Consider the following 12,773-nt stretch of genomic DNA (forward strand, 5'->3'; position numbering starts at 1 on the left):
AGATAGATAGATAGATAGATAGATAGATAGATAGATAGATAGATAGATAGACAGACAGACAGACAGATAGATAGACAGATAGACAGATAGACAGACAGACGGGCAGGCAGGCAGGCAAATAGAAAGAAAGAAGGGGAAAGACAGAGCTGAAATGGATGGAAATTAGAGGCGGATCAAAAGAAGTGGGTCCTGTCTCCGAGAGCGTTTTGGTATGATTATAAAATGCTTTTGATTTCAGAAAGACACTTTGCCATTTGCTTCTGCCTCATAGGACAATGGATACATGCTTAACATCAGCGTTCGAAATGGAATGGCAAAATCCTTAAAAGTCACATAGGTGCATCGATATAAGGAAAAAAGAGGCAGGTGCGAGCGGATTCACTTCCAATAGAATGAAAACAATCTCCGCAGAGTGAATAGCTTCATTCTCTGCTGTAGGATTCCAGGATTTTATTTTTCATTCAACATTTTACAAATATTCCCTATCCCTGAGAATGTCGGATGAGCGTCTTGCAGTGTCGGCTGGATCTAGCCAAATGCCACGCTCCTAGTTTTTTTTTTGTATAACCCAATCAATTCTAGCCCTTTCACAGAAAACGTAGGACTACGGAAAACTGGAGGAGGTGTCGGCAATTCGTCGCTTCTCGCCTGCTTCACCATTCATTATGATCATGACCGATCATCCAATTCAATAGCCTGCTTCTTCTAAACCCCAAGTTTCTCTTCTTTTAGACCCAAGTGTTTATCCAAATCCTTCTTGAAAACTGTCAATGTTTGGCTCCGAATGTTTTCTGAGGCAGAAAATTCCACAGGCTCACCACTCTCTGGGTAAAGACATTGCCCTCATCTCAGTCCCAAATGAGCTACCACATTTTCTTAGTCCGGGACCCCTGGTTCTGGCCTCACCGACCATTGGAAATATCCTTCCTGCATTTACCCTACCTATGTCGGCCCATCTCTATGAGCTCCAATGTATATAACCTTAACACAACCCTTGTCTAGTCCTTATTGTGGGGTAATTGCTACGCCTCTGTGTCTGACGGATTAAACATTTCCTTGATCAGTAATTAAAGAGTTCTTAAAGAGATGTTGGCTGGTTATTTAGCGTATATACAGCGGTAAACCGTTCACTGTTTGGTAATGTCACTGCAAAAAGGGTAGGAAATTTGCCGAAATGCAAACCCTTTCTGGTTTAGTCCTTTTCCAGTCATTAATGTTTCACAGTGAGGCATTCAACCGACTCAGCACAGATTCCAATGTGATGTGACTAGCACCGTGACAGTACCTATCCATCTAAATGGAAATCTGTCCCACCTGAAAGGCGCATGTATCAAGCTGGTGAAAACAGATGGCTTTATTTTGTATGTGGTATTAATTCACGCTTCGTGATAATATGAAAAAAGGCAATGATAACTTGTGTGGGCCAATCTGGAACTTGGTCTGGTTTAGCACCTTCGGACGAACATAAAACTGCAACAGAGAAAGGGGCTCCTTAACTAAAATAATGTCCCCAGAACCATAACATAGCGCAGCTGATAGATCTTGAATGCGCCGTGATGTATTATAAGCATAATTTTAATTTGAGGAGAAAGTGAGGACTGCAGATGCTGGAGATCAGAGCTGAAAATGTGTTGCTGGAAAAGCGCAGCTGGTCAGGCAGCATCCTAGGAACGGGCGAATCGACGTTTCGGGCATGAGCCCTTCTTCAGGACTCCTGAAGAAGGGCTCATGCCCGAAACGTCGATTCTCCTACTCCTTGGATGCTGCCTCACCTGCTGCGCTTTTCCAGCAACACATTTTCAGCTCTAATTTTAATTTGAAACGGGAATGATATAACATGCTTTAAAAAATCTGGACTGCACTTTTATGAAGTTTGTTTTATCCACCTGCAGCAGTTGTTCTTGGAAATATCACGGTAATTCAGAGTCCGGAATCTCTCATCAAAATGCCGGGTCAGACAGCACGCCTGAGCTGTACTTATCAGGGGCCTAGTGCTATCGGCGGTTACACGTGGCACCGAGGCAACACACGAGGGAATGAAGTCTCCAACAGCACACCGGAGTTCCGAGACCGCGTGCTTGCGGCCAGTCAAGAGGATTTCAGAGTCAGGAGAGACGCCTCGATCTGCATCATCGATCTGAAACCAGAGGATACCGGGTTCTATGTTTGCAAAGTGGCTTTCATGGGGATGGGGGAAGCCTATGGAGCAGGGACCACAGTGATTGTTACACGGGGTAAGTGCGGCGTAACAGAGTTATTCCTAACAGAACAAACCTGGGGGAATATTGCAGTAATGTGTGTTTTTTTTTTCATTAGGCGATCTATTCACTAAATAGGAGAAAGTGAGGTCTGCAGATGCTGGAGATCAGAGATGGAAATGTGTTGCTGGAAAAGCGCAGCAGGTCAGGCAGCATCTAGGGAACAGGAGAATCGACGTTTCGGGCATTAGCCCTTCCTGAAGAAGGGCTAATGCCCGAAACGTCGATTCTCCTGTTCCCTAGATGCTGCCTGACCTGCTGCGCTTTTCCAGCAACACATTTCCATCTCTATTCACTAAATAGACCGATGCTGCGATCTGCACCACAAGGACATCAGCGGCAGTTACCCCTCCAATTGCTACGCCATCCTGGCTTGGAATGATTATTAGCTTGCAGCACCTAGTTCAACTTCCTGTTATGCCGTCCCTTACAGCACTGTCGGTGTGTGAGACCAGACAGACCACAGTTCTATATAGGACAAGGAACCAGAAGTAGGCCATCAGGCGCTCCAGTCTGTTTCACTATTTAATGAGATTAGAGCTGACCCATAAACTAGCTCCATATACCTGTCTTTGGCCTTTAACCCTAATACATTTGATTAACAAAAAAAGAATATCTATCTACGATTTAAATTAACAATGGATCCAGCATTCACTACCGATTGTGGAAGGGATTTCCAAATATCTACCACCCTTTGTGTGCATATATATTTCCTAACATCTCTCCTGAACAGGCTGGCCTTAATTCTCAAAGTATACCCCTCAATTCCAAAATCCTCCTTCAGATGATATAGTTTCAATCAGGCAACTTATCATCTTCATCGTAGTCATTGTCTACAGGAATAATGCCAGAAGACTGGAGGATAGCAAATGTTGTTCCCTTGTTCAAGAAGGAGAGCAGAGACAACCGAAGTAATTATAGACCAGTGAGCCTGACTTCGGTTGTGGGTAAAGTGTTGGAAGAGGTTATAAGAGATAGGATTTATTGTCATCTAGAAAGGAATAAGTTGATTTAGGCATAGTCAAAACCGTTTTGAGAAGGGTAGGTCGTACCTCACAAACCTTATAGAGTTATTTGAGATGGTGACCAAACAGTTGGATGAGGGTAAAGTGGTTAATGTGGTGTATATAGATTTCAGTAAGGTTCCCCACTGTAAGCTATTGCACAAAATACAGAGGCATGTGATTGAGGGTGATTTAGCGGCTTGGATCATAAATTGGCTAGCTGAAGGAAGACAAAAGGTGGTGGCTAATGGGAAATATTTATCCTGGATTTCAGTTACTAGTGGAGTACCACAAGGATCTGTTCTGGGGCCACTGTTTGTCATTTTTATAAATGACCTGGATGAGGGCATAGAAGGATGTATTAGTAAATTTGCTGATGTCACAAAGGTTGGTAGGGTTGTGGATAGTGGTGAAGGATGATTGTAGGTTATAGAGGGACATAGATAAGCTGCAGAGCTGGGCTCAGAGGTGGAAAATTGGGTTTAATGCCGATAAGTGCGAGGTGATTCACTTTGGAAGGAGTAACAGAATGCAGAATACTGGGCTAATTGTAAGATTCTTGGTAGTAAAGATGAGCAGAGAGATCTCGGTGTCCAGGTATATATATCCTTGAAAGTTGCCACCCAGGTGGGCAGGGTTGTTAAGAAGGCATACGCTGTGTTAGCTTTTATTGGTAGGGGGATTGAGTTTTGGAACCAAAAGATCATTTTGCAGTTGTAAAGAATTCTGGTGCAGCCACACTTGGAGTATTGCAAATAGTTCTGGCCACCGCATTATAGGAAGGATGTGGAAGCTTTGGAAAGGGTTCAGAGGACATTTGCTAGGATGTTGCCTGGTATGGAGGGAAGGTATGAGAAAAAGCTGAGGGATTTGAGGTTATTTTCGTTAGAGAGAAGAAGGTTGACAGGTGATTTAATTGAGACACATAAGATAATTAGAGGGTTTAATAGGTTGGACAGTGGGACCCTTTTTCCTCGGATGGCTATGGCTAGCATGAAAGCATATAGCTTTAACTTGGGGGGTGATAGATATAGGACAGATGTCAGAGGTAATTTCTTTACTCTGAGAGTAGTCGACGCATGGAACGCATTGTCTGCAACAGTAGGATACTTGCCAACTTTAAGCGGTTATAAGTGGTCATTTGATAGGCATATGGACGAGAATGGAATAGTGTAGGTTAGATGGGCTTCAGATTGTTTTCACAGGTCAGCACAACATCGATGGCACTGTAATGTTCTGTGATCCAGTTTCTATGTTCAGAAAGAAGCCGACAATGGATGCTGGCTTTGTAAACAATGGCTGAATTTCCCAGAAGACTTGATAGATATTATTAAAATTGCATTCAGTATAGTTATAGATAAACCTTCAAAAAAAGTCAGGCTTTGGGGAATTAGAGTCCCAATGAGGGCGACTGCTTAGTGTCTCAGTTTGGGAGAAATGATACCCGGTGACCAACGACATAAAATTGACACCAGTGCCTTAGCGTCCCTGAATCAACATCCCGATAGTGGAACTTAAAGAATAGGAATCACTCCAATTGGCCATTAGCTCAGTTTGTGTTTTCAATTGATGACTGGGTTTGGTCAAGACCAGTTAAAAATATTAGTCAAGAGCCACACATCTTATTGAATTGAAGCCTTGTGCCCAATTCACTGACCATCTTTCTGCCCTTGACTGTTCTTTCTGTACACTTTCTCCCAGGTAACAACGGGAGCAGCAAAGCGGAGTCCAAGTCAACTACCTCAACATTTGTCATTGCAGTAACGGTGATGGTGCCTCTCCTGATCATCATCGTGATGATTGTTGTCAAATCCTGCCGAAAGACTGGTAACAATATTAATTTACCTGTTCATGTCATAGAGACAGAGTCATACAGCATTGAAAACAGACCTTTGATCCACCCATCCTTGCTGACCAAACTGAACTAGTCTCAATTCCCTGCGTTTGGCGCAAACTATCTAAATTATTCCTATTTATGTACATTTCCAAATGTACCTGCACCGAATACTCCATCTGGTAGTTTATTCCACATTCGTTGCACTCTCTGTGTGAAGGAGTTGCCCTATGGTTCCTCTCAACCTAAACTTATGCCCCCCTCATTCTGAACTCTACTACATTTAAATGTCCTTCTAACAGAAGGGTGAACCCAAGGTCCCAGATGAAGCCATCCCCATGGGTACCGAACTTGACTATCAGCCTCTGCTTGGCTACTCGGCATTGTTGCTAGTCCCGAAGTCTGTCTTGTAGGATGGTCACCTGAAGATCCGAAGCCGAATGTCCTGGACCGCTGAAGTGTCCCCCGACTGGGAAAGAACACTCCTGCCTGGTGATTATTACACGGTGTCAACTCACTGGTATTGTTCAAAAATACACAGCTCTGTCTCCCTGCTTGGTGTAAGTTCTCCACTCTGCAGCTGTCTTTGTTAATTTTGCACCTTGCGTCTACCTGCTGGTTAGCTCAGTTGGCTGGGTGACCAGTTAACAATAGGAAGAGTTTCTAAAAGCACAAGTTCAGCTCCCATACTGGGTCCGGTTGCTTTGAGGACCCTGTTTAATTACAGTTGCTGCTAGTTCTAACGCTCTGAGGGGGAACTGTAGTGACTTGCCAAACTCTGCATCCTTTCTTACAATATTGTAACAGTATCCTATGTAAAATAGTCCTTTGTTACATTTACTCATTAGTAGGAATGCATCTCCTTGGCCTTGCACATTTGACCATGTTCCGTGTTTTAGTTTTAACTTTTCTTTTGTTCATCCTTGAGATTGGGCAGGCCAAAGGGAGAGGCTGAATAGGCTGGTGCTGTTTTCCCTGGAGTGTCAGAGGCTGAGGGGTGACCTTATAGAGGTTTATAAAATCATGAGGGGCATAGGTAAGGTAAATAGACAAGATCTCATCCCTGGGTTGATTGGCCATGCGAAATTGCCCATAGTGTCCTGAGGTGTGCATGCCAGAACTAGAGATTTAGGAAGAGAGAGGAAAGATATAAAAGGGTCCTAAGGGGGAACGTTTTCATGCAGAGGGTGGTACGTGTATGGAATGAGCTGCCAAAGGAAGTGGGGGAGGCTGGTACAATTACAGCACTTAAAAGGCATCTGGATGTGTATCCTGAATAGGAAGGGTTTAGAGGGATATGGGCCAAGTGCTGGCAAATGGGACTAGATTAACTTGGGATATCTGGTCAGCACGGATGACTTGGACTGAAGGGTCTGTCTCTGTGCTGTATGACTCTATGACTCGGGTGAAATGTTTGTTGCTAATCCTTAGTTGCGCCATGGGAAACTGGATATTCTTCCTGTGCTCCCGCTCACAGTGTGGGGCTGGAAAAGGGCGAGTCCAGGACTGTGACTAAGTGACAGTGAGAGAGTGGTCGATGCACCGTATTTCCAAATCGGCAGGGAATTTGGAGGTGGTGTTGTTTCCACTACCCTATGATACCCCCGGCCCCGGCCCCTATTAAGGGCCGCAGGGGTTAAAGTCAAAAGCATATCCACTGTAACCTGCACTTCATTCAGCTGTGGGAGGAAACCCACAGAGAGACGGGGAAAATATGTAAGCTGCACACAGACAGTTACCCGAGGTGGGAATCACACCCGGGTCCCTATCGCCGTGAGACAGCAGCGCTAGCCACCGAGCTAAGTGGCAACCTCCGTTGGTCACAGGTATTTCGGGATATTGGATAAAAGCCCATAAATACTATTTGATTAAACGTTAATTGTAAAGCAGGCTTGCGGGTTAAATTGCCCTGAATTGTTTATATACAAGCAGAGGCCTCACCAATGTCCTGCACAACCACAACGTGACATCCCTGCTCGGATACTCAAGGCTCTGATCAATGAAGGCAAGCATGCCAAATTCCTTCTTCGCCACCCTCTCTGTCGGGGATGCCAATCTCAAGGAATTATGCGCCTGAATCCCTAGGTCTTTCTGTTCCACAATGCTTCCCGTGGCTCTAGCATAAATTGTCTAAGTCTTGCCCTGGTCCGCCTTGCATATCGATATCCGAAAGGCAATAACTTTTTAAAGTTTTAACCTTAGAAGTCAGCCAGGCTGAGTTGGAATGCCGCCTGTAAACCACCCGATTCCGCTTAGCCATTGGTTGAAAGTAGCATTGGGATTTTTAGTGAGTGAAAGCGGTGCTGTCCCCTTCGCACCAGGCCAGTCGCTCAAGGAGAGTTAACATAGACAATGCATTATATCCATAAGAAGTAAACTAAGTCATGGACTCAGAAATGTAATGATGCTGTTATCACCTTCCTTTCTCCACAGCCACTCTTCAGCAACCCGAAAGGTAAGCGTCTGCACTTTTTGATGTCAAGACAGGCGTTGTCAATGTTTTCTTCAATATCTAATTTTCCTTACTGCCCTTTCTGTATTGCTGCAGCTCGGATCCACTGTATGCAGAGATGCACGAAGGAGGTGAGTAACAGAGATAAGTATGCATATGTCATTAAAACACTTTCAATCGAGCGAGTTCGACTTCTAATTGATGGTGTGGTTAATTGTGTTATCTGTCAATTATAATCTGAAGATCTGTCAGAAACTAGAACGTCAAGATTAACGATGACTTAGAAAAAGCAAAGGGGGCATGTGAATTTTCTTGGTTTAGTTCGGCGAATCAGCGTGATCTGGAAAACATTGGCAGATGGGTACGCTTGTGGAAGAGATTAAGAGAAACTTTCGCTAAAAAATGTGTATTTATTTAAAATAAGACGACTTTCAGGATAATTTGGGAAGGTGTGCTGGCTGCACTTCCAAAAGTTAGCCCTTATAGGTCGAGCCGAATTACCTCCATGGGCCGTAACTGAGTACGCATTCCATTTTCTTCGACATTCATTCTTTGAGACATATCAGCTATTGCTGTTTGCAAACATGCTGTTTACAACTAAGCCATGTTGCATTCCGTAACATTATAATGCCGGATACTGTGTTTAAATCTATAACTTTAATCAAGTTAATTAAATTAAACTTTGCTATTCCCTACGATGCTAATTCCCGGTGAAAGACGTTTGCCCGAAACGTCGATTCTCCTGCTCCTCGGATGCTGCCTGACCTGCTGTGATTTTCCCGTACCACATTCTCGATGCTAATACCTACGTCTGTTTTCTAGAGACCAATTATGTCCGCTCTGAATGCAGAAGAACCAATCGGGTATGTAACGCTAATTATGTAATGGCTAAACTCGGTGACCTAGTTGTTAATATCTCCAACTAGATTTTAATTATCGTCATTGACTGTGCAGATTTAGATAAAGAAGCCAGGATTCTCGTAGAGACCTCTGTACAAAACGCTAGTGCGGCCTCACTTGGAGTATTGTGTACAGTTCTGGTGGCCCCATTACAGGAAGGATGTGGAAGCATTGGAAAATGTGCAGAGGAGATTTGACTGGATGTTGCCTGGTCTGGGGTGAAGGTCTTGTGAGGGAAGGCTGAGGGATTTGGATCTGTTCTCATTGGAGAGAAGAAGGCTAAGAGGGGATTTAATAGAGACATACAATATGACCAGAGCATTAGATAGGGTGGACAGTGAGAGTTTTTTTCCTAGGATGATGACATCTCCTTGTACGAGGAGACATAGCTGCAAATTGAGGGGTCATAGATTTAAGACAGCTGTCACAGGCAGTTTCTTTACTCAGAGAGTGGTAAGGGAGTTGAATGCCCTGCCTACCAATGTAGTTAACAGCCACGGAAGGGGCATTTAAGCAGTCCTTGGATAAACTCATGGATGATGATAGGATAGTGCAGGGTGATAGGCCTAGCTTAGTTTACAGGTCGGCGCAACATCGACGGCCAAAGGGCCTGTTCTGTGCTGTATTGTTCTATGTTCTGTGTTCTTTCTTCTACAGCAATCATAGAATTCATCTGAGTTAGAAAGTCTGGGTTCAAGTTCGACCGCTCTAGAGGTGTGTTACAGCACCTCTAAACAGACTGATTCAAATATATCCGGATAAAGAAACGAGATTTGGGGATGTAAATTGGTCTTCTTGAGGGTGTGCGTGAGATTTTTTAGTTGGTGTGCCTTCCAGAGGCATGTTTTAGGTAGAGCTGTGGTAATTTGGCCCGGAACAGAAATATCGAATTCAACGTTGGGCAGTCTGGGAAAAGTGGAAACGGAAGGATCCGTAATTCAAAGGTTAAAAATATGGGCATGCAGGTTTGAGATGAGGAGAGAGCTCTTCACAAACAGTACTGTTTGTCAATGAATTAACCAGAGACTGAGATCGGTAGATTAGTCAGCAATTGCGGATGCAACGGACATATCGAGTTGATGTACTTAGGGTTGATCGTTTTAACCAACCTGTTCAGATATGCTATTTCACAAGTCTGGGATTCGATGGGTTTTGAAATGGGTCGCCTGGCTCAAAGCCTTGGACACTGCCAATGTGCCACGGGCACAAATCTCGTTAGCTGCCTTGGAAGTGCATGTATTTCTCTCAGAATGGAGCCAAAACGTTAAGTCTAATTTCTCTCCACAGATGCTGCCTGACCTGCTGATAGTTTGCACACATTTCTGCTGCAGTCTCTCAGTATTTGTTCGGTGTACGGGATGTGTGTGCCTGTGATCTTTTTTAATCTATGAACAATATACTCCTGTCTCCATTTGAAGCGTGTCTGGTTGTACTTCTTCCATGTTTTGTTCTCGCTATTTGGGCTCAGTATAAACTCTGGTTGAAACGTCTATCTTTGCTGTCACATTTCAGAAGTATGCTGTTACTTTTAACAGTTTTTTTTTAGCTAACACGTCTATTAGCCAAACAGGTTTATTTGGAAGCATGAGCTTTCCGACCGCTGCTCCTTCATCAGGTGGTTGTGGAGATTGTAAATACAATTTTATACTCCACAACCACCTGATGAAGGAGCAGCACTCGAAAGCTACTGCTTCCAAATGAACCTGTTGGACTATAACCTGGTGATATTTAGCTTTGTACACCCCAGCCCAACACCGGCGTCTCCAAATCATGTCTATTAGCTATTGAGCGATCAATCTCTTTTTCATACCTGATGAAGATACTACAAACGCTTTTATTTATTTCAAGATATCTAGAAAATATTGTCTCCCGTTGCTACTCTACATCCGCACTGCGTTCCACCAATCTCTGCTTCAAGTGTAATGTTATTTCTTTTTCCCTGCTGCTTTTTGCAAGATAAGTTTTAAAGTGATGACTCTTTTGTGGCAGCGGTTCGGAATGATTGCATTCCATTGATCTCGGTTTTGTTGGTCGTTTAACGAGTAATTGACGTCTTCAGTCACTTTAAATGTATTTGCTGGACGGAGGTTGGTGTTTAGAGTCCTCACACACTCTGCGACTCTGATCTCCAGCACTGCCGGCCTCACCTTCTCTGGAGATTGGTGGTTTTTTTTGAACAATGGTCTCTCCGAACAGCATGTCTCAGGTTGTGTTTTAGACGCTGCACTGTTCCTGACTCGCGGCTATATACTCGATTTGCACCAGCTCATTGCCAAAACTTTAACCTTAATAGGGTGATGATGGGGTTCAATACGCCGAGATCAATGTGCAGGAGGGTACTCGATGGAAGCGCCCGGTGGATAAGCAGACGATGGTGTACGCCAAAGTGAAGAACGAGCCATTCATCCCAGCGAAGGACCGCCAGAGGGCGATAGATGTCATGCCCGAAGATACCCCCTGACCTCTCCCGTTCACCATCACACCGGTCTCTGGACTTTAATTTCGAGGGTAACTCTGGGAAGCGACAGGAACTAGGGTGCTGGTGACAAATAGTTGCTCACGTGTCATCTGCCTCGCTGCCTTCCATCCGTTTACGCCCATATGTTGCGAGGACTTGAGCTCTCCAAATTCTTCACGTTTAGACTGTTCCGTTATCAACTCTTCCTGCCTTTGCATGAAATGTATTCGTCCTCTCTTTTGTGCGGTATTTGACCACATGAATAAATAGGTTGAAGCAGATGTTAAACCCGCAGTCAACATCTTGAGTCGCTCGTCGCTCTCCAAATGCGCTCAGTTTCTTTACATAATCCAATCAGCATATCGAACTGATGCTCCCTTTTGAGCGAATCCTTCTGTAACTCTGACGCTATGTCTGAGCAGTATGATATTTAACCCGACAGATAAATTCTATCTGCAATGGAATATGTCTCTTTAATGAAAGGGGAGCCTGCAAAGAGACTGAAATATAGTGGAATTTCCTGGGGAGAGTGTATCACATCTAGCAGCTGCTCCCTCCGCCATTGTTGACATTATGGAACCCCAATATGTGAAATCCGTGAAGTGTCATAAAGGCTTCCTCCCTGAGCTCTCAGTGAGGAACCTTCTAAACAAGCAAACAAATCCAGGTGCCACATCATTGTCAGAAAAGATGTCAAGGATACTGTTGGGGCCCTGTTGTGGCGCAGTGATAGTGCCCTACCTCAGGAACTGGAGGCCCATTATCCAGTCCCCCCTGCCCCAGAGCACTGTAATAACATTTCTGAACAATTTGATGAAAAAATTTTTAGATATAAAAAAGGATATTAAGAGGGCTCTTGTAGAGCACCCATATCATCCCTCGTCCTGAGCCAGAAGGTCCACGTGCAAGTTTCAGTTCCTCCAGAGACGTTCCATAATATCTCTGGGCAGATTGATTTTTATTAAAAAAGTTTATAAATCATAGTGACCAAAATCAGTGGCCACTTGCACTAACAGGCCAAATAGACCATGTCCATTGTGAGACCAATCATAATGCAGAGAAACCAAATCCAGGAAGCACTTCACCCTACCTGATATAATCCAGCATTTTCATAGTCTCTGAAGCCAATTCCTGGAGTCACAAGTACTCTGACAGCATCCAGAACCCAAGTAGATTCAGGCGGTCATGTCTCAGTCATAATCATATCACCTTTTAACTCTAATGCAAGTGGTCAACACCAAAATCTGAAATCCTAACTACAATCCTAATATTTAACAGCAAGACACTAACCCACCTGTTTCTCACTTACATACTGCCAGGAGGTACCATCATCCCTATCCATTACTCCACTGTTACTCAATTATCAAACTAGTTATCATGCTTCCACAACACAATTAGCTGAAATTACCTACAATAAAACGTTGTGATGGTTAAACCTGCCACTTTCAGTTGATATTACAAATTATATTCTCTTTTTACTGAGTCCATCCCTCTCACTGGGAACTGCCTGAGGCTGAATTACACTCTTCACAATATTGCTCTCATATCTGCCCCCAAGATAAATACCTGACATTATGGCTACAGATAACACACATCAGGAATGTCAATCTTAAAAATACTGCTTGTCTCCACCTCACCCCAGCTCAATTGCTACTGAAACCCCTTACCCATGTCCGTCTTGCCTTAAACCTGACAATTCCAAAACAGAACCCTTGATCAGCGAGCTTTGAGAAGATTTGTACCTCAAGTTGAGGTTCTGGATGTAGGTTTGCTCGCTGAGTTGGAAGGTTCATTTTCAGATGTTTCATCACTAAAGAGGAGGAAAACAACAACAAACTGCCAATCCTAGATGTCACAGTTTGAAACC

General features: G+C 43.9%; 1 protein-coding gene across 2 annotated transcripts in view; it reads left to right on the top strand.

The window, feature by feature from the left end:
• LOC122541165 overlaps positions 1 to 11,193 on the top strand; it is a 12,051-nt gene extending 858 nt beyond the window's left edge. The window contains exons 2-7 of one of the 2 annotated variants that reach the window (XM_043677781.1): positions 1,893 to 2,234; positions 4,964 to 5,089; positions 7,530 to 7,551; positions 7,645 to 7,679; positions 8,371 to 8,411; positions 10,742 to 11,193. In XM_043677781.1, the coding sequence (XP_043533716.1) occupies positions 1,893 to 2,234; positions 4,964 to 5,089; positions 7,530 to 7,551; positions 7,645 to 7,679; positions 8,371 to 8,411; positions 10,742 to 10,909 (734 nt within the window). In that variant the 3' untranslated portion in view covers positions 10,910 to 11,193. The remainder of the gene's footprint in view (positions 1 to 1,892; positions 2,235 to 4,963; positions 5,090 to 7,529; positions 7,552 to 7,644; positions 7,680 to 8,370; positions 8,412 to 10,741) is intronic. The other variant, XM_043677783.1, reaches the window with a different exon arrangement.
• The last annotated feature ends 1,580 nt before the right edge of the window (positions 11,194 to 12,773 follow it).

This window comes from Chiloscyllium plagiosum, chromosome 37 (assembly GCF_004010195.1).
Source record: "Chiloscyllium plagiosum isolate BGI_BamShark_2017 chromosome 37, ASM401019v2, whole genome shotgun sequence".
Lineage (NCBI taxonomy): Eukaryota > Metazoa > Chordata > Chondrichthyes > Orectolobiformes > Hemiscylliidae > Chiloscyllium > Chiloscyllium plagiosum.